The sequence below is a fragment of the Ahaetulla prasina genome, chromosome 2 (assembly GCF_028640845.1).
Source record: "Ahaetulla prasina isolate Xishuangbanna chromosome 2, ASM2864084v1, whole genome shotgun sequence".
Lineage (NCBI taxonomy): Eukaryota > Metazoa > Chordata > Lepidosauria > Squamata > Colubridae > Ahaetulla > Ahaetulla prasina.
The window spans coordinates 87836688-87858683 of record NC_080540.1 but is presented as its reverse complement, the minus strand read 5'-3'; the positions used below and the strand labels follow the sequence as shown (position 1 = coordinate 87858683).

The 21996-nt window shown below is 37.5% G+C and overlaps 1 protein-coding gene across 1 annotated transcript; it reads right to left on the bottom strand.

Moving 5' to 3' along the window:
• Positions 1–5466: 5466 nt before the first annotated feature.
• Positions 5467–16192, bottom strand: NMUR2 (neuromedin U receptor 2). Its single transcript, XM_058167851.1, is given in 5 exon segments — positions 5467–5580; positions 5582–5700; positions 8781–8906; positions 13546–13630; positions 15473–16192. Coding segments are annotated over 5 exon segments (1164 nt in total).
• Positions 16193–21996: the final 5804 nt, after the last annotated feature.

Below are 21996 nucleotides of genomic sequence, written 5' to 3'. Positions count from 1 at the left end.
TAGAACAGAATTACTTATTTAAATGGGGAAAAATTTTGAATGAAACACACAAAGGCTCTTTAGAAAGACTGGTCCATGCAGAGGTGGGAAAAACTATTTGGACTTCACTCAAAGTAGAATAACATCCTGGCATGCCCTATTGTATGGCTGAATAGATAAGAATGGTGCAATGCTACATTTCTGCTTCAAAATGAAAGGCATCTATTTAGCTATTCACTCTAGCTCTACACTCAAACTGATTTGTACATTGTAAATTTTTTTTAAAAAAATCTGAGTCATTTTCAGCCCAGAAAGAGGTCCCTTGGCAAATTACACTGTACATTTTAAAATAATGTCTCAGCTGTAAACCACAGCATGGTAGAATTAAGAGCCACTAAAAAGCATCTTTAACACAAGAATATTAGCAAACATTTTTACAGTATGGACTTGATCCCTAAGATTCTGTTTGCATGAGTTTGACAGGTTAAATCTAGCTGCTTGCCACTTTGGGGCCACTGAAGTATCCCAGTCTATCCTTCTTCAGTAGTAGCTTCAGATAAATAATTTCAAGTAGAAAGGTTTAGTAAATGAAATACAACCATTCTTTCTTTCCTTTACACTGTAAAATCTGATAGTGGCTTTGCCATTTAACTATTAAGGTCTTTGTACTGTTTGTACTTTGAACTATTAAGGTCTTCTGTCCTGTCCAGCTCCTATGATTCAATGAATTTTGGAAAGAAAAAGAACATGAAACATATAAAGAATCATATTAAAAAAATCTCTCTCCCTCTGCCCTTCTTTCTCTCCCTCACTCCCTCTTGCCCTCCCCTTCTCCTTCTCCCTCTTGCCCTCTCCTTCTCTCTCTCCCTCTCTTCCTCTTCCTCTCCTTCTCCCTCTCCCTCCCTCTCTCTCTTGCCCTCTCCCTCTCCCTCTCTCCCTCCCTGTCTCCCTGTCTCCCTCTCCTTCTCCCTCCCTGACTCCCTCTCCCAGTTCTTCTCTTTCTCTCTCTCTCCCTCTCCTTCTCCCTCCCCCTCCCTTTCTCCTTTTCTCTCCTTCCCTCTCCCTCCCTCTCCCTCTCCAAGTTTTTCTCCCTATCTCCCTCTCCTTCTCCCTCTCTGTCTTTCCCTCCGTCTCCCTCTCTCAGACTTTTTTCTCTCTGTCTCTCCCTCTCTCTCTCTCCCAGTCCTTCTCATTCTCCCACTCAGACTCCTCCCCCCTCCCTCCCTCTTGCCCTCTCCCTCTCCTTCTCTCCATCCCTTTCCGTCTCTCTTTCATGAGAAGAATTGAGATGGCACTCTTAAAAATTTAAGGAGTTTCATCAGCTCCTTCATGTCTATATTTAAAAATGAACATTCCTAATGTGAAAGCTGGGCAATCATAATCATTGGCCTCTACCAAGGTCTTAAATAAACATTTCACAGATTCGCAGATAGTAGATGATGAATGGCTGCCAGCCAGAATTTATAAATATTGTTGTTCATTAACTGCATGGTCAAGAACTGTTGAACAATACATGTGAATAAAAAGCATAATATCTACATCCTCACACAGGAGAACAAAACTGGGGGCAGGCAAGGGGGGGCGGGGAAAGAGGATCTGATTTAGAACTATAGTACAAGGGTGACCTCCTGTGGTAGATTTGTTTAAATCATGAGTACAATTCTATAAAGTATTTAAAATAAGTATTTTAAATACTTATTTGCCATAAAGGAATAGAAGTCTAATAAAATGTCTGATATTTCACACTTTGACATCACTGTATAATCCTTTGCATAATATAATGTGTCTTCATAACATTTTGGTAGTTAATTTCTTGAAAGTACCTAATTTACAGCATAAAACTGATGCTACTATCCCATGCCTGGTGATGCATTCCTCCCTATCTCTTTATCTTAAATAATGGACATAAAGGACTATGTTTTATCTTTTATATTGATTTCAAATAAATACTGTTTATCAAATAAATACTATCAAATAAATATAAATGTGTTTGGGTGTGGGTGTGAGCATTTACCAACCAAACTTGGAATAGGCAAATCTGTTGCTAAGTGGCACGGTCATAAATTGAAACATCACATAACCACAGCAACTTACAATGTCAGTCCTAACTGCAGTCATGAAGCAAATCACCCATGGTCATTAAGTGCGACATCATGTAAGTGTAATCTGTGACTTCCTGCTGGCTTCCCCATTGACTTTGCTTATCAGAAGTCATCCTTGAAAGTTGCAAATGGTGATCATGTGATTTCAGGATGCTATGACCACTGTACATGTGTGTTGGTTGCCAAAAGCCAAAATCATGATCACATGATTGTGGGGACACTCCAATGGCCGTAGTGTCTAGAACTGATTGTAAATATCTTTTTTCAGTGTTGTGGTAACTTTGAACAGTCACCAAACAAGCAATCAGCTGTGAACATACACACACACAAAATATTTATATATGATGATGATGTGCCATCAAGTAATTTTCAACTCTTAGAGATGACATTAAATAGATTTCTCTATCATGATCCATTTCTAGCCAGTCTTGTCAAGTCCGTGGGTGGGATTCAGCCGGTTCTGACCAGTTCGGGCATACCGGTAGCTCCGACAATCAACTGAGAATAAACCGGTTTGGTCCAATGATAAGATGGGCCCGTCCGCCCACCCCTGCGCTATAACCTACCTATATTTCTTTTGTTTTAAGCCCAGCTGATAGCCGCAGCAGAGTGAATTGCCTCACCTCAGCTGTTTTACTCACTCTGAATTCAGTAGAAGGTAACTTTTGATTGCAATGTGCATGCGCGCATAGTAAACCGGTTGTTACAATTGATGAATCCCACCACTGGTCAAGTCTCTTAAAAGTGCACTCATTTCTATTGTAACTAAATTCATTTACCATAGTTCTGATTGTCATCTCTCTTCTCTTTCCTTCCTTTTCCATCATTAGAAACTCTTCCAGAGAACAGGGGCTTCACATAACTTGCCTAAAGTAGGATAGTTTAAGCTTGATCATTTGTTCTTTGAGTGAGAACTCTGGATTGATTTATTGGATGATTTCTTGGCTGCCCATGGTATTCTCAAGGAGTCTTCAATTCAAAAATTCAAACTTTCATTTCCATAGAATGCCATAGCAAATACCATGGCTTGCATGAGTCTGATCTTCACACACACACACACACACACACACACACACACACACACACACCCTGTACTTTCCAAATCTATGACTCTGCATCTGTGTTTGTGTGCATATATGTCTTTAGTATCTAGCTTACATAGGCTTTCCGATTTTGAAGGCAAGAACGGCTCATAGTACAATGTTGTATTAATCTCCTATTACTTCATACAATCGTGTAGTAAGCTGAGGTATTGGGGATGATCAAAGGGGAAAATTATTAAACAAGGTCATGCCATCCTAATTCAATCGCCACCCTTCATTGTGATGTTTCTGATGGACATATAAAAGGGGCAAAGTTTGTAATAAAAGCTTCCAATCCTATGATACCTCTGATAGTAGATAGGAGAACAGGCTTTTCCGTCAGTCATCAGTGAAATACATTGAAAATGCACTTGTGTGACCCTGGAAGGAGGCAAATCTAGCAAAGTGCATAAAAGTGTAACATTGTCAGAAGCAAAATAAATAATGAAAATCCTTGTTATTTTGAGGAATCAATGGAGGAGAGATGGCTTATAAGAAAGTATAATGCAAATAATTGAAGCAGTTGCATGTTGTTGAAGTAAATGGGATCAGTCTTTTGATTGCATGACTTTCAGGGATGTACAAAAGAAGAAAGTTCATTGATTGGAAGCATGGCATAAAGGCAAGTAGAGTGGAATTTATTCCTTTCTTTTCTCTGCAAGCTTCTTATCTTAGCTCAAGGCCCTCATTATCTACTGACTGGGACAGAGTTTTACAAGTGCATCCTTCCATCTTTAACAGATATGAAATCTATTTACAATTAACTTAATCTGGAATTCAGCATGGGAAATGATAAGGAATTAGAAATAGCAAAGACCATTGCTAAGGAATGGATGCACGTATTCCAGTTTCCTTAGGCGCAGAGTGATAGGGATCAGTTTTCAGCAGTGAAAATAGCACTGCTATTTCTCTTGGTGATCAGTAGACATATCTCAGTGGATTTGTCTGATAGAGCAGCAGGAGAAAGACTTTGGAGAAATTGTAAAAGTAACCAGCATTCTAAAAACTAAAGCAAACACAATACTTTTTGAGATTTTGTTCTTCAGTTTCATAAGGTACCAAGAACCCATTATAGTATCCAGGCTCTCACAGTGATGCTAAAGGATGCCTGCTCAGAACCACAAAGACATCTTTGTCCACAATAGGCCTGCTAAGACACAGGTCCCCCTTCTGTGGCATAGCCAGAGATGCAAAAGAAATTTGTCATAAATTTCTTTTGATCCAAAATGCCATAATCTAAAGTGGTATGTATTGCAGCACCGCTCACAGTTGTTTTGAAACAACAGCAGAAACAAACATCTTTTATATTTACAATCTAAAAAGAGACCGATAATCATATCATGACATTATACCAGATCATGGAATATTTTGTTCTTTTTTTAAAAAGCTAATATTCTTTTATTTACCTGCTTTCAGCAATAGACAGGCTTTATTTACAGAATAAGAGAAAATGAGCCATTGTGTAGCATTACCAGGCTTTTAGAAAAGAACATTTTGTTAAATAGAGGTAAGTACATGTAGCTTTTGTTATTTTTCTTTTTCTCATGGAATTTGCATGGAAAAACACTGGGCTAGGTTTGAAGCACACAGCCTGATAGAGGACAAATGCACTTTGTTCATTTAATCAGTTTTTATCATATAAACAAATCCCAGAGTACAAGTCAATTCTTCTTCTAGCCAAAGATGATGTCCATAGACTAACTTCAAAATTCAGCTATGTTAACATTCTGCACAAACACACTTACTCATCTATACTGTACATTTCAGATCCTGCTTGTTTCATCTTTTGCCTTTTTTCTTATAGATTTCTCATATATGAGAAAAAGTTATCAATGGCCAGTTTCTTCAGCAGCTGGAAAAATGGCTCAAAACAATTCAGAATAATCTACCTTTTATAGTTCATGAAACTTCCAATATGTGATATATTAAAAGTTACCTCTTTGGGCTTTTCCTCACTAGAAAAAGCTAAGTAGTTCTTATTAATACTTATTACTGTATACGGATAGTTTATTGCTAATCAAAATGGTATAGTATTTTATGTTTTAACATCCTGGTTTATTTTTAATCCATTAGTTTGTAAGGGATAATCATTTTGCAAAAATAATTTACCAGTCTTGCATTGTATTTTATCTTGTATACTATTTCAACAATGAATAATACTTGGAATCTCTTAATGTTAAAAGCATTGTTTCCATTTGGTTCTTATGGATCAATAATTCTTTGGCAGGACATTTAATTTGTTTATTTATCACATGAATATGGCTGCCCATCTCAAAAGAGAAACTCATTAGACGGGTGAGAACTCAGAAGGAAGATTGGTGCATACTTGGGTGACTCCACTCTTCAGCATATCCTGCTTTGTTGCGTTCCCCCAGTATGAAAACACTTTGCTGAGATGTGGGATGGTTTATGGGATGTCTTAGGGTGCCAGTATTTGCACTGAGGAAAGATGACACTTAGAAAAGCCATCCTAAAACGTCGGGAGAGCACATGATAGATTATGGGATTCACGGCAGAACTCAAATAGAAGAAAACACCTACAGGAGAGTGAACGAATGAGAGACAGAGAGAGAAATGAAAACAACAGGTAAAATCACAACGATTAAATATCAAGGAGAGAAAAGTAGAAAATTATAAATGTTTTATGATGCTTATCTCAGTTTAACCAGTTGATAGAAATATGGTTAGCTCTATGGGATCATATCTTTCTAAAACATAGTTTCTGCTGATTCAAAAATGTTACTTCAACTGTATTAACTCTTCTCTGAGATCAACATTTTAACAAGAAGTGCTCCCAGCTGCAAGGAACATCTAAACTGGTTTTCCCAAATTGGCAATTTTCATACGTGTGGACGTCAGCTCCCATAATTCTATAGCTAGCACTGCCACAGATAAGAAATCTGGGAGTTGACAGCCACACATCCGGAAGTTGCCACGGTTGGGAGACACTGTAACCATTCATAAAATCATTACAATAACATGATAATATTTCCTTCAGGCTAAAGTATTACATGACAGCTGGAAATTTCCATTTTGGAATATACCATCTTTATACCACTGCATACAACTGCACAGATATGGAAGGATAGAAAGATTTATGGTTGCATTTGCAAAGTGTCTTATTGGACCCCTTCATTTTATTTTATTTTTTTGTTTACATTTATATCCCGCCCTTCTCCGAAGACTCAGGGCAGCTTACAGTGTATAAGGCAATAGTCTCATTCTATTTGTATATTTTTTACAAAGTCAACTTATTGCCCCCCCAACAATCTGGGTCCTCATTTTACCTACCTTATAAAGGATGGAAGGCTGAGTCAACCTCGGGCCGGGCTTGAACCTGCAGTAATTGCAGGCTACTGTGTTCTAATAACAGGCTTCTTAACAGCCTGAGCTATCCCGGCCCTTCTAATTGATTGATTTTGACAAATCACAGAGATAGTAACACAGTATTGGAGTAACACAGTATTGGAGAAGGGCAAATGCTGATCTTATCTTCAAATAAGGGAATAAAGAGAAACTGGAAGTTGAACTATACTAGGAAGTAGCACATTCAAAAAGATCTGGGAATCCTGAATGTGAGTATGATGCAGCTGCTACACAATAAGCTGCATCAACAAAGTGTAGATCAAGAAAACTAATCACTCCTCTACATTCTGCATTTGTCCAATTACAGCTAGAATATAGCATCAGGTCTTATTGCCACATGTTAGAAATGAAACTGATACCATTAGAGATGGTCCACTAGCAATTGTAATGGCTTTGCATATATTTAATAGCAAAAGTGCTGACTCTAGTTCATAGTGACATTTAGAGATTCTGTTTTTTCTTAATCATTTGGATCCAAGCAATCAGCATGATAGCACTTCTGCAAAATCTCATTAAAAAAAACCCCATGACTTCAGCACAAATTTAGACCAATTCTCATCCAAATTATCCCAACATACAACAAAGGCTAGGCTTTGACTCTGCCTATGTACTTGCTCTCTTTATTTTCTTGCTTCTTGTCTCCAGCAGGCAGCCAGTATACCCTGGCTGGGTGGCTAATAAAAAAAAAGCACTGAAATAGTATTTTAGATTTTAAAAAATTACAAACGAAAGGTTTGGCTGCTTTTTATACCTTGCACTACTTAGAGGATAATAGGAGCCGATCCCAAACTACAGGAGCCTGCCTCTACACCTTATTGTTAGCCCTGTGTCAACTTCGAAACGACTTCGGCTGAAGCCATGTTTACTTTCGCTTCATTTCTTAGTTGCCACTCATTGGGGGGAGCAGGGAGTTAAAATGGACTGAAATGTGCTGCCCTAATCCACTAGACCAGGGGTCAGCAACCTGCGGCTCTGGAGCCGCATGAGGCTCTTCCACCCCTCTGCTGTGGCTCCCTGTCACTCAAAATATGCGTCACAACCACCAATGTGCGACACCCGCCAGTATGTGTTTATTGAGCTTTTCAACCCCCGGTAGGCCAACCATGGATAAATCCAAGAAAAGAAAAGTTTCATAAGAAAACAGAATGTTTAATTCAACTAGGTATGCTAGTTTTGTGGCCACTCAAGAAATAGTCAGGCAGAGGAAGGGCTTTGTGGTTCCCCTGCCACAAGGGTCTATCATCTTTCTAGACCAAAGCTTGGGATAAGAACTTAAGAGCTCAGCTAAGTCAGATCAGGGTGGGGCTTGTATGAATCCTATTCCAGAAGACAGAGAAGGCCTGCATCATGGGTCCCATTAGGTGGCATTGCTTAATTGCAATATGGGACCTGGCACATGCTACTATGGAAAAGAGATGGCTCCACTAGCAATCAGGCTCTATGCCACCATGGGCTTTATATATGATAACTAGCACCTTGAATTGAATTCAAAGCCTAGTCGCAACCGCTGCATTTCCCAGAGCAGATGTGTTACATGAGCACAATGGGATCTTCCCATAACTGCTCAATTCAGACAAATTGAGGCTTCTGCAGCCATTGCATTTTGGACCAACTGTGGTTTCAATTGTTCAAGGGAATCCCCATGTGCATGACCTTGCAATTACTCAAATACAAGATGATCCCAGCCTGAATAATTCTCTCAAAGGCCTTCCAGTCCAGATAGGGGTGTAACTGGCCCACTAAATGATTCTTCCTGGGAATAGCTGCCACTTGCTTCTTGAATGGTGAGTTTTCAAATTCTGTTATCAATTTATTCAAATTTAATTTTACTATATTTCAGACCATGAAGGAGCAATAGTAGAATAAAACAATAATCCAATGTCTATGGAGTCATCCAGGTCATGGTTGTCAATATTGTTGTAAAACAATATTGTTGTAAAACAATAACCTCTTTTCTTTCTAATATATTTACTTATGATGGAGCTACTGTCGTTAGGTCAAAGTAGGGCAGTTTAGGTTTCTGATTGTGGATGTTCTAAAGAACAACACATGTTTAATTATTTAATTTCTTCTTGTTGTACTTTTATTGGAAGGGAGAGCAGGTAACATTCATTGAACTTTCTTCCTTATGTGCTGGATCAACATGATTTATTTGGGGTGTACAAATCTTGCACCCCACTGCACAGTCTTATTTCCTGTTTGGTCTGAGAGAATATTTAGGGTTAATATTACATCCAACTTGAAATATTACCTGAAACCACATGAATTAGGTTGAATATATTTGCAAGAGGTTCTGTCCAGGTTGCAACAAAGCTGTAGAAAAGACGATCTGTGTGGAATGGGGCCCAACATACCCCAAAAATGATTACTAGGACAACTGTCAGAGAGAGAATAAGAGCAGAGTATAATTTCTTGGATTGATGTATTCCCAACTCATCAAAATGTGGGTCAGCTCTGGGAATTTATTTAATATATCTTTTTATATTAAACATATATTTTATATATGATAACTAGCACCTTGAATTGAATTCAAAGCCTAGTCGCAACCGCTGCATTTCCCAGAGCAGATGTGTTACATGAGCACAATGGGATCTTCCCATAACTGCTCAATTCAGACAAATTGAGGCTTCTGCAGCCATTGCATTTTGGACCAACTGTGGTTTCAATTGTTCAAGGGAATCCCCATGTGCATGACCTTGCAATTACTCAAATACAAGATGATCCCAGCCTGAATAATTCTCTCAAAGGCCTTCCAGTCCAGATAGGGGTGTAACTGGCCCACTAAATGATTCTTCCTGGGAATAGCTGCCACTTGCTTCTTGAATGGTGAGTTTTCAAATTCTGTTATCAATTTATTCAAATTTAATTTTACTATATTTCAGACCATGAAGGAGCAATAGTAGAATAAAACAATAATCCAATGTCTATGGAGTCATCCAGGTCATGGTTGTCAATATTGTTGTAAAACAATAACCAAGACCTATATATATATATATATATATATATATATATATATATATATATATATATATATATATATATATTTGTTTTCTGAGGTTTTCATGGTGTTTGTATGTAGGTCTTTGGTTATTTGGGTTTTCTCCGTGTAAAATTGGAAGTGTCTTGGCGACGTTTCAAGTCTCATTCGTCATCTTCAGGCTTCAACCGTGCTTCTGGGAGCAATGTGTGATTGCAGCTGTTTCTTCCTTTTAACTGCTAGTGGGGTTTGAACTGATTGGGTGGGAGCTTGGCTGTGCTCTGATTGGATGGGGTTTTTGTGCTCTGATTGGCTGGGGTGTGTCCTGTTTGGGTGGGGCTTGGTTATGCTCAAATTAGTCTGAGTTGCAGGGGGATTTGAGTTGGTGAGCTGCACTGCTGCTGTTTGGCTTCGTGTTCGTGGTCGTGCTACATCTTCGTAGTGGGTGTCAGTCTGCTGGATGTAAGGATTGGAGGGGGTTGGAATGGCTAATGTTGCAGCTGCGGTCTGGCTTCTGGTCCTTGGTCGTGCTTCATGATCAGTGTGGGTTTGGGTCTGCTTTCTGGGTGGATGTGGTGGTGACATCCTGTGTGGACCTCGTGAGTGTGGGTCTGGTGTCATTCCTCGTGTTAGGGACACGTTTGTCAATAAGGGCAGGTTTCCAAATGGCTGGTAGGCGGAGGTATCATCTCGTTTGTTCATGCTGTGTGGGCGTTTTCTATCTCGATGGCTTCTCTGATTATTCTGTTGTTAAAGTGTTCAGTTTTGGCGATAGTTCTGGTCTTTTAAAGTCAATATCGTCCTGTGACTTTAAAGTGTTGGACCAGGGAAGAAGTTGGTTCCTCTTTTTTGAATGAGTTCTTGTGTTCTTCAATGCGTGCACTTATTCTTCTGTTGGTTTGTCCAATGTATGTGGTGGGGCAGGCGGTGCATGGGATTTCATATACTCCTTGATTTTCTAACTCAATTTTGTCTTTGGGGTTTCTTAGGATGGTGGATATTTTTTGGTTTGTGCAGAATGCTGTCTTGATGTTATGTTTGTGGAGGATCTTGCTGATTCTGTCTGTATATATATATGTTTTCTGAGGTTTTCGCAGGTGTTTGTATGTAGATCTTTGGTTATTCAGGTAACCAAAGATCTACATATATATATATATATAAACATTGTTGTCTTTTATTTATCCAAATTTGGAAAGGTGAAGGGGAAATAGAAAGAATTTCTTGGAAGCTGTTCCTCCTTTCTTGAAATCTCTCTTCCCCCCCTTCCATTTTTAAGGAGTATCCAATGCAAGCCTCAGCACAGACAAGACAACATTCTCTCTAGTTGGTTAGATTTACACAAATGCGCTTGTACCATCGAAGTGTTACCTCTTAGAAGGAGAAATAGGATTGTGGCAGTATTTTTCTGACTCCAATGAATCAAAATTTATTGACAGAAGTACATATCATACATTTGTCCTTCTGATCAATAAAGCTGTAGAAAAGACGATCTGTGTGGAATGGGGCCCAACATACCCCAAAATGATTACTAGGACAACTGTCAGAGAGAGAATAAGAGCAGAGTATAATTTCTTGGATTGATGTATTCCCAACTCATCAAAATGTGGGTCAGCTCTGGGAATTTATTTAATATATCTTTTTATATTAAACATATATATATATATATATATATATATATATATATATATATATATATATATATATATATATGTATATATATATTTGTTTTCTGAGGTTTTCATGGTGTTTGTATGTAGGTCTTTGGTTATTTGGGTTTTCTCCGTAAAATTGGAAGTGTCTTATTGGACCCTTCATTGATTTTGACAAATCACAGAGATAGTAACACAGTATTGGAGAAGAGCAAATGCTGATCTTATCTTCAAATAAGGGAATAAAGAGAAACTGGAAGTTGAACTATACTAGGAAGTAGCCCATTCAAAAAGATCTGGGAATCCTGAATGTGAGTATGATGCAGCTGCTACACAATAAGCTGCATCAACAAAGTGTAGATCAAGAAAACTAATCACTCCTCTACATTCTGCATTTGTCCAATTACAGCTAGAATATAGCATCAGGTCTTATTGCCACATGTTAGAAATGAAACTGATACCATTAGAGATGGTCCACTAGCAATTGTAATGGCTTTGCATATATTTAATAGCAAAAGTGCTGACTCTAGTTCATAGTGACATTTAGAGATTCTGTTTTTTCTTAATCATTTGGATCCAAGCAATCAGCATGATAGCACTTCTGCAAAATCTCATTAAAAAAAACCCCATGACTTCAGCACAAATTTAGACCAATTCTCATCCAAATTATCCCAACATACCCCAAAATGATTACTAGGACAACTGTCAGAGAGAATAAGAGCAGAGTATAATTTCTTGGATTGATGTATTCCCAACTCATCAAAATGTGGGTCAGCTCTGGGAATTTATTTAATATATCTTTTTATATTAAACATATATATATATATATATATATATATATATATATATATATATATATATATATATATATATATATTTGTTTTCTGAGGTTTTTCGGGTGTTTGTATGTAGGTCTTTGGTTATTTGGGTTTTCTCCGCGTAAAATTGGAAGTGTCTTGGATGACGTTTGTGAAGTCTCATTCGTCATCTTCAGGCTTCAACCGTGCTTCTGGGAGCAATGTGTGATTGCAGCTGTTTCTTCCTTTTAACTGCTAGTGGGGTTTGAACTGATTGGGTGGGAGCTTGGCTGTGCTCTGATTGGATGGGGTTTTTGTGCTCTGATTGGCTGGGGTGTGTCCTGTTTGGGTGGGGCTTGGTTGTGCTCAAATTAGTCTGAGTTGCAGGGGATTTGAGCTGGTGAGCTGCACTGCTGCTGTTTGGCTGTTCGTGGTCGTGCTACATCTTCGTAGTGGGTGTCAGTCTGCTGCATGTATGGATTGGAGGGGTTTGAAATGGCTAATGTTGCAGCTGCGGTCTGGCTTCTGGTCCTTGGTCGTGCTTCCTGATCAGTGTGGGTTTGGGTCTGCTTTCTGGGTGGATGTGTGGTGGTGACATCCTGTGTGGACCTCGTGAGTGTGGGTCTGGTGTCATTCCTCGTGTTAGGGACACGTTTGTCAATAAGGGCAGGTTTCCAAATGGCTGGTAGGCGGAGGTATCATCTCGTTTGTTCATGCTGTGTGGGCGTTTTCTATCTCGATGGCTTCTCTGATTATTCTGTTGTTAAAGTGTTCAGTTTTGGCGATAGTTCTGGTCTTTTAAAGTCAATATCGTGTCCTGTGACTTTAAAGTGTTGGACCAGGAAGAAGTTGGTTCCTCTTTTTGAATGAGTTCTTGTGTTCTTCAATCGTGCACTTATTCTTCTGTTGGTTTGTCCAATGTATGTGGTGGGGCAGGCGGTGCATGGGATTTCATATACTCCTTGATTTTCTAACTCAATTTTGTCTTTGGGGTTTCTTAGGATGGTGGATATTTTTTGGTTTGTGCAGAATGCTGTCTTGATGGTATGTTTGTGGAGGGTCTTGCTGGTTCTGTCTGTATATATATATGTGAAGGGGAAATAGAAAGAATTTCTTGGAGGCTGTTCCTCCTTTCTTGAAGTCTCTCTTCCCCCCCTTCCATTTTTAAGGAGTATCCAATGCAAGCCTCAGCACAGACAAGACAACATTCTCTCTAGTTGGCTAGATTTACACAAATGCGCTTGTACCATCGAAGTGTTACCTCTTAGAAGGAGAAATAGGATTGTGGCAGTATTTTTCTGACTCCAATGAATCAAAATTTATTGACAGAAGTACATATCATACATTTGTCCTTCTGATCAATAAAGCAGTTCTCCAGAACAGTCTTTTATCTGGAATTAGAACAATAATGTCTTTTCAGACAGCAGATACTACATTCTTCTTTCCTTCCTTTCTGAAATCTTCCATAATGAATAACATGCTGGACCCTGATGCCTATTTAAATGACACCTAACGGTATTCTAAAATATATTATTTTAGCCTTACCTGCTTAATAATATGTCAATAATATGAAATCACCATTTTGGTACTCACACAGCATCTTTGTGATAGACTTTCTGGATGATAATTTAATATTCATCCGCATATCTTTTACTTCCAAGGATCTGTCTCTTCTCAACTAATAGGAAGGAAAAGTAAGAAAACATAAAGGAATTGATCTAATGACATCTCAGAAAATCTCAGTTCAATCAATCTTTCCATCAGATTTACTCTTATTGTAACTACTTTTTCTAAAGTTGTAGATCAATGCAACCTGTTTGAGATAATTATCTATCCATCCTACCTACTTTTATAAATAAAGCACTTAGGTAGAATTATCCTCCCTTGTAGCATTGTAAGGATACCTAATGGAACTGAAGTGGCACTCAGGATAACTCAGCAAATGCAACAGAGGACAATAGTGCAATAGATAAAAACACTGTTTCTTCTGGTACATTTTTCTCAAGGTTTTACCTTATGCCATTGTGCAGAATAAGATTCTAGTGAAATAATTACAAAATTCTAAATGGTTCCTCCCCCCCTTTTCCTCACAAACACATTTAGTGAAGTCCTTTTGGCAAACATTTCACATTTTATTGCTTGTGATCTAAAGAAATAAATAAAAGGGGCCGGGATAGCTCAGGCAGTAGAGAAGCCTGTTATTAGAACACAGAGCCTGCAATTACTGCAGGTTCGAGCCCGGCCCAAGGTTGACTCAGCCTTCCATCCTTTACAAGGTAGGTAAAATGAGGACCCAGATTGTTGTGGGGGGGGGCAATAAGTTGACTTTGTAAAAAAAATATACAAATAGAATGAGACTATTGCCTTATACATTGTAAGCCGCCCTGAGTCTTCGGAGAAGGGCGGGGTATGAATGTAAACAAATAAACCAAAAAAAAAGCCTTGGGATGGGAACAAATGAAAGAAAAATGGGCAGTGCCCAGTCAGTGCTATATTCTGCCTTCCAACTAATTGTGATATCAATCTGTATTTTTCTTGAAAGAAAAAAGCTAATTTTACCATTTACACTAGTCACATGCTGAATAATGCTATAATATGATTTGTTAGCCCCAAGTGAATTTCCCATGTTCTTTTTCTTGAAAAACTAGTGACACTTATTTGCTTTTTTAAACACATCAAATGAAATTAAGTTACATTTCTCAGAGACTAAGACTAAGAGCACTACAGTGCTGTTTAAATTATTTCCTCTACCAAATGTCTGGATGCAGTTCTAAAGCTATGTTGGCCAAAGAGTAAATTTATTTGACATTTTTTCCAACCACTTAAACAAGAGAATAACAATTAATTTTGTGGCAACTAGCAAAACAAAAAACCAGGCATTTATTTGAGTTTAATATATTATCCTTGTTTTGTCAGAGGCTTAGACATTTTTTTTATCAGGAATGCAGCCCAGTAATTATTATTATTCATGTATCTTTTTTCCCACCTGTTTAAACAATACTGTTATTCTGTGCTACTATATATACTAGGCAATAATGCAGGGCTTTTATGAACAGGTTTCATTCTGATTTTAATTAGGAGCACATGCACTAATTCTGGAATCCTACTACATGTAGACATCATTCCGTAATAAATCCTAGGAAAAAAAATTAGAATAGTGTGTGTGCATGAGCAGGGATTAACTATTAACTTTTAAAGCTAGAAATCTGACTTGTTGATCTTATTCAGTAACAAAGAAAGCAGAACTTCAGATAAAATGACATCCTGGTAAAGGTGTTAGAATTAAATTCTGAACTGAAATTATGTTACAAATAGTGTTGATAGTTGGTTTCTTTAATAATGAGAAAATGGCTTTTTGTGAGCAATTCACTTCTATAAGGTGGTATTTTTTTTAAATCACTATGCATTTCCACACAAATGGCAAAGCTGAAAAGATACATATAAGCGGTAACAATGTTAAATGAGGTGCACTATCAAATAAAGTAGAGAAAAAGCAAGACATAGTTTAGTCAGGACTCACTTTCAATCCCATCAGGCAGTAGAGCACACTGATGATGCTCATTGGAAGCACATAAAACAAGAGTGAAGTTAACTGGATGATCCAGTTGTAGATCCACATAGATTTGACCACAGCACAAATTGCAGAACCAGGGACCTCTGTGTTATTTGGAAAATACTGTAGCTTTATGCCATGGACGCTGGCATTGGGAAGAGAGAAGAGAATTGAGAGAAGCCATAGGATAAAGATGATCCTCAGAGCTCTCTGCTGGGTATTTTTCAACCTGGCTGGGAAGGGGTGAAGAACTGCTATATATCTCTCTATGCTAACCATGGTGATGATCAGGATAGAAGCAAAGCACACCGTCTCAAAAAAAGCTGTTTTAAAGTAACAGCCCACCAGTCCAAATAAGAAAGGGTAGTTGCTCCACATTTCATAAACTTCCAAGGGCATCCCAAAGAGTAATACCAGCAGGTCTGAAATAGCAAGGCTAAAGAGATAGCAATTAGTTGGTGTTTTCATGTTCCTGTGCTTGAGAATCACCAGGCACACTAAAAGGTTGCCAGACACACCAACTATGAAGATCAGAGCATAAATCCAAGTCATGGGCAAGGACAGGTGGCTGTGTTTTGGTCCATACAGAAAAAGAAGATAGTCTTCAGTGCTATTAAAATAGTTTCTTAGTGGTTCCGATTCTTCCATCCTATGAACATATTGAGATATATTTGTGGTACAATCCATCGTAGGAGCTGTGGATAGAAAAATCTCTTTCCAAGTTCCAGTTTTATTCACATTACCCAAGAGTTGTTGGCTTGAGAAATGAAAGGAAAGGGAGAGCAGGAGAGATGGAGACAAACACAACTGGAGAATCTCTTTCAGACTGGAAGCTGCAGACAACCAAGAGAAGAGTTTGTGGATGTGTCGCATTACATTTGTTTTATAACAATTTCCTTTGAAGAGTCTTTTCAAGAGGAAGCTCCTCCTTTCACAGATACTCATTGGCTAGCTACAAAAATCAAATTATATGTTGATCAAGACTTTCTTGACTATTCACCTCATCTTTACTGAAAGAAACATATAGTGAATAAGAGGTAAAGTTGAGGAAGGGGGAGGAATGAAATTTAAAATCTGAATCTTTGATATAAGACCAACTACAAAATCCTTAGCCTGTGAATAATAATCCCAGAAAAGGAGAAATACAAGCTAAATGCTAGCGCTTAACTAAAGTTCTGTTATGATTCATTTTTTCTGAACTAAAAGCTGTAGCTACAAAAAATAATAATAATCTAAAATTAAAGCTTGCATCCTGTAGCCATTTAGTCCTTAGTGATCTGAATGCTTAGCATTATGCTCTGAACAAGCAACCGTAATAAAGAGAACTAGATAGAGATCATGCATTAAGATAATTTGAGAGAGCCATGGATTGGCTGGTGCTGCACTTTATATATTGTATGTCAAATTGGAAATGTATATGGTATAATAGTACCACATTCATGTAGATCCAAAATACCCATCTTGTTTAAAACATAACAACAACAACAACAGTAACAGAGTTGGATGGGAACTTGGAGATCATCTAGTCCAACCCCCTGCTCATGTAGAAGACCTGTTAAGGATTCGAACCGCCGAACTGCTGACCTTTCTGATCGACAAGCTCAGTGTCTTAGCCACTGACAAATAATATACATCAAACAAATATACAAACAATATACATCAAACAAGTGAAAACACAACTACCTACCATTTAAAAAAATCTGATCAATGCCCAGATTTGCCTGGATACTATGTGGTTGCATCATATTATTTTTGTAATAAAATAGTAGAAATGTAAAATAGGAAATAACATCACATGAAATCCAGTCTAAGTTCTTGTTATCTTGATGGCTTTACTATATATTTTTATATGATAATTTTGTGCTTTTGTCTTATCTTAGAATAAGAGGATACTTTACTATACAGTATATTCATACCTGAACTGAAGAAATTCTGAAATCAGTCCTTTTTTCCCCCCTTGGCTCTGTTTAACTTTTTTCCTTTTTTAATCCCGTCCACACCAGATTTTTCCCTTTTGCTATTTTATATTTTATATCTTTTTTGGAATTTAATAAATATGATTTTTTTTTAAAAAAAGGATATGGTTGTTTGTGAAAAATATATACTTTCTCTGCTTACTTGTTCACCAATACCATTTAATGATCTGTTCCAAAACGTGACTGATATAGACATTCAAACTGCAATTTCATGAATCCTTTCTTTTCCTCCTCCTTTTTTCGAACATTAAAAAATAGGTTCTTCTCCAGTCTTCTGGGACATCACCAGTTTTCCAGGAATTCTCCAAGATTAGTTAGCAGTCCTATAATCATCCCTGCCAATTCTTTCAGATTTCTGGGCTGTAATCCATTAGGCTCTGGAGGCTTGCATTTATTTTAATTAGTGAAGTGTTGTTTTACTCATTCCTTGGCTATCCTAAACTGCAGGTCCCTTCTTCCACTAATGGCACAACAATAATCAGAGAAGGACTATTGTTTCCTTTCTGAAAGGAGATCAATGTAAAATACAGGATCATCAATTCTCCCCCTTTCTCTTCGCAAGAGACTTACGGACACACCATTAGCAATAGTGCAGGAGCTGACAAATACTCTTGTAAATGACTACAACATTTTTACACTTCGAGATAAGTGTAAAAAGGACTAAATGTCTATGGAGATTCTCAATCACCCAGATCACGGTTGCACACAACACCAAAGAAGAAACCCATCAGGACAAGATTCAGCAATCCATCTGCATCTGAAAGACAAAGATCAGCAAAGTCCACATTCTGGACAGAGAGGACTATTGATTTGAAAGAGGGGTCAAAGAAGTCATCTATATTAAAACTGAACAGCCCTCTCTCAGCAGAGGTGGGGGCTACGACACCACTTAACTCCTGTTTATAACACAATCCTTTCAGCAATACTAAGAAGTTCCACACCCATTTGCACTCTGATTCAGGTGACCCTGAGGGTACAGATAAACCCTCAAGTGGCCTCAATGACTCTCAAAAAGCTAATGACTGACCTTCAGAGTGCTAATAACCAGTGGTGGGATTCAAGTTATTTAAAAACTGGTTTTCTGCCCTAATGATTTCTTCCAACAACTAGCTTACCAAACTGCTCAGAAAGTCTCAGAAAGTCTCCCGAAGTGGTACGAACCAGCTGAATGCCATCACTGCTAATAACCAGATGTCTTCTAGGGAATAAAAATCCTTCCATTCTCCACCACTCAGCCAGAATTACAGAAGGTAACGTCCTTATAAGCGAAAGACACCTGCTTTTCAGTCCTTAAGGTGCTCACCGCTCTTGCAAGTTTTCATTTTGAGGCCATAGTTTTTTTTTACATAAATTTATATAAGAAGAGAAGAATATAAAATCATAGGACTGGAATGGACCTTGGAGGTCTTTCCCACTGCCCAAGGTTGTGCAATCTTTTCTTGAAAACTTCCAGTGATGGAGTCCTCGTAACTCTGGCAGGCAAGCTGTTCCATTGATTAATTGTCTCAAATGTCAGGAAATTTCACCTTAATTCCAAGTTACATCTATTGCTTCTTGTTAATGCTTTGTGCTTTGGAGAATAAGTCAAACCCCTCTTGTCCGTGACAAGTAGTAGCAGAAAATAGCAACCATGTCAACCCTTACATCCTTACTTTGTTAGGCTAGACGTGTCAATAGCGATAGGCTACGGAGTTGGCCCACGGGACCATTCCAGAGATGATGAGGGATAGGTCCCTGCTGCCCTGGCCACATCCACTCAGTCAGCAGTGACAACCAGGCCACACCTACCAAACAAATGTGGCCTGCAATGGGATTGAGTTTGACACTCCTGGGCTAGACATACCTAGTTTTCTCAACCGTTCATCGTATGGTTTAGCTTTTAGACCCCTTACCATCTTTGTTGCTTTCTCTACACTCTTTTTAGGACCTTAGCATCTTTTTTGTATTGTGGTGACCAGAATTAGATGCAGTATTCCAAGTGCGGCCTCACTAGTGCAATATAAAGTGTATAATATACAGTCATCCTTTATATATTATACAGGATAATACCATACCCCATACTCTTCCTCCTCCGATTGTTGGAAACCATTCTTTTGCTTTGGGGCTTGTGTTCCTGTGCTAATTCATTCCAAGTTTCTTTTGCTTCTTGCCATGTAGTCAAACTTTTAACTTTCCTATTGACTTTCATAGAATTCTCAACTCACAGACTTTTGACTACCAATCGTTCTTGCTTTAAATTATTCAATTTTTTTAGTTCTATGATCTGTAATAAAAATGCCACTTATTTAATTTACAAGACAAGCAATCTCTGTTTGAACTATTATAGGAGCTTTTTTTGTTTTCTGTCTAAATAGCCAAACCTCATCTCAGTATCCATTATAATCTCAAGATTTACAGCATGTCAGTAAAAGCTCGCAGACATATAATTGCCTTATTTTCTATTTTCATCTGTCTAAAGACTTGCATAACAAGTCATCTTTCTAAGTTAACAGGTACTTGTCCAGTCTCTTAATAGCCTAGAAGTTAGCAGACACGTTATTACATAATTATTTTCTGTATTCTTGGATTAAATTCTTTCTACCTCAGTACCTTCACAAACTGCTCTCATTCATGAGTCAGCCTTAAAATATTTATAGTGAAATATGGAAATTATTGAAGAAAAGAAGGTAAACCACAACAACTGCAGTATGAAGACTTGGAAAATGATCAGAAGTGATTTTTATAGGGCAGCTAATTAAGCAAATAAACCATTTCAAATATGCAGGTTTGAGATTTATTACCCAGTGTATTTTATATTGGTTAATTCAATGGCACACCAAATGTGCCATTTTAACTATTTTGCTCAACTTTAGTAATAAAAGTATGGGAATTATACACACAAGCCCACAATAAGCACACAATCACCTACTATGCATAAAATCAAATGCAATTATTTTTTGAAATTGCAGACATTTCAGTAGCTTTTTATATGTTTCTGTATTCTGTATTCTGTAATTCAAAGAGCTGTTCTTTTATTCTATAAAACCCTTCATGCCTTGAATCTTAAGCAGAAAAATTGGTAGAAAAAAGATGTAGGACAATTTTCTGACTGAAACTATTCTATTGAATGTACTTAGGTGAATGAAAGAGACCATGGAGTTGCCTACATATGTATTTATGACAGACAGAACAGCAAAAAACACAACAGACTGTGACAAAAGCTAAAATGAAAAGCCAGCTAATTCCTTGAGAAATTCTGTTCTGTTACATCAAAAGTGTTTTTCCTTATATGACTGATCCCCAAATATAATCTTATATATTTATATATTTAAATATATATTTATATATTTATATATTGTATATAAAAACTTCTGAAAAATATAGTAGGCAAAAATGATTTTGCTTCCTGAAAACGTCTGGGTATATTTTATATATTTTTCTCACAAAAATAATCTATAATATAACCTATCAAAGAAATCTTCTGTTTTGGCAATATGCACCCTCAATACCTGTTGGCTATGCTGCATGCATGAAAGAAACATAGAAAAACATGGAGCTGTTGCTGAAGTACATCCAATACATCTAATATAATGGAATATCTGTGGAGATCTAAAAGTAGTGGCTCTATTGCTTGAAATGCAGTTCAAATATACCAACTATTGTTACATATGGAAATGGAACAGTCATGCAAGAGAGTCACATTACATTAAAAAAAAATTGCCCCCTCTGGTTCCAGCATAGAAAAACATGGCACATGAAACACTTGTTTACCTGACAAAGATATTTTTGTCTCTGTTTCACATAAAACTCGAACTGATAATTTTGTGTGTGAAAATGATGAACAAGGAAGGTGAAGATTTTTGTTTTATTTATTTATTTATTTAATTTTGTCATAACAATATATTAGGTATCGTACAAAAAGATTATATAATATATAAACACATATATGAGTAAATATAAGGAGGTATAAGCATATATATATATATATATATAGGAAGAAGAAAAGAAAAACAATAGGACAGGAATGGTAGGCACGTTTGTGCGCTTATGCACGCCCCTTATGGTCCTCTTAGGAATGGGGTGAGGTCAATAGTAGAGAGTTTTTGGTTAAAGCTTTTAGGATTATGGGAAGAGACCACAGAGTCAGGTAAAGTATTCCAAGCACTGATGATTCTGTTACAGAAGTCATATTTTCTGCAATCTAGATTAAAGCGGTTGACATTAAGTTTAAATCTATTGGTTGCTCTAGTATTATTGCAATTAAAGCTGAAGTAGTCTTTAACAGGAAGGACATTACAATAGATGATTCTGTGAGTTAAACTTAGGTCTTGTCGAAGGCGACGGAGTTCCAAGTTTTCTAAGCCTAGGATTTCAAGTCTGGTGGGATAAGGTATTTTGTTGTTTTCAGAGGAATGGAGAACTCTTCTTGTAAAATATTTCTGGACACGTTCAATTGTATTGATGTCAGAGATGTGGTGAGGGTTCCAAACAGGTGAGCTGTATTCTAGAATTGGTCTAGCAAATGTTTTATATGCT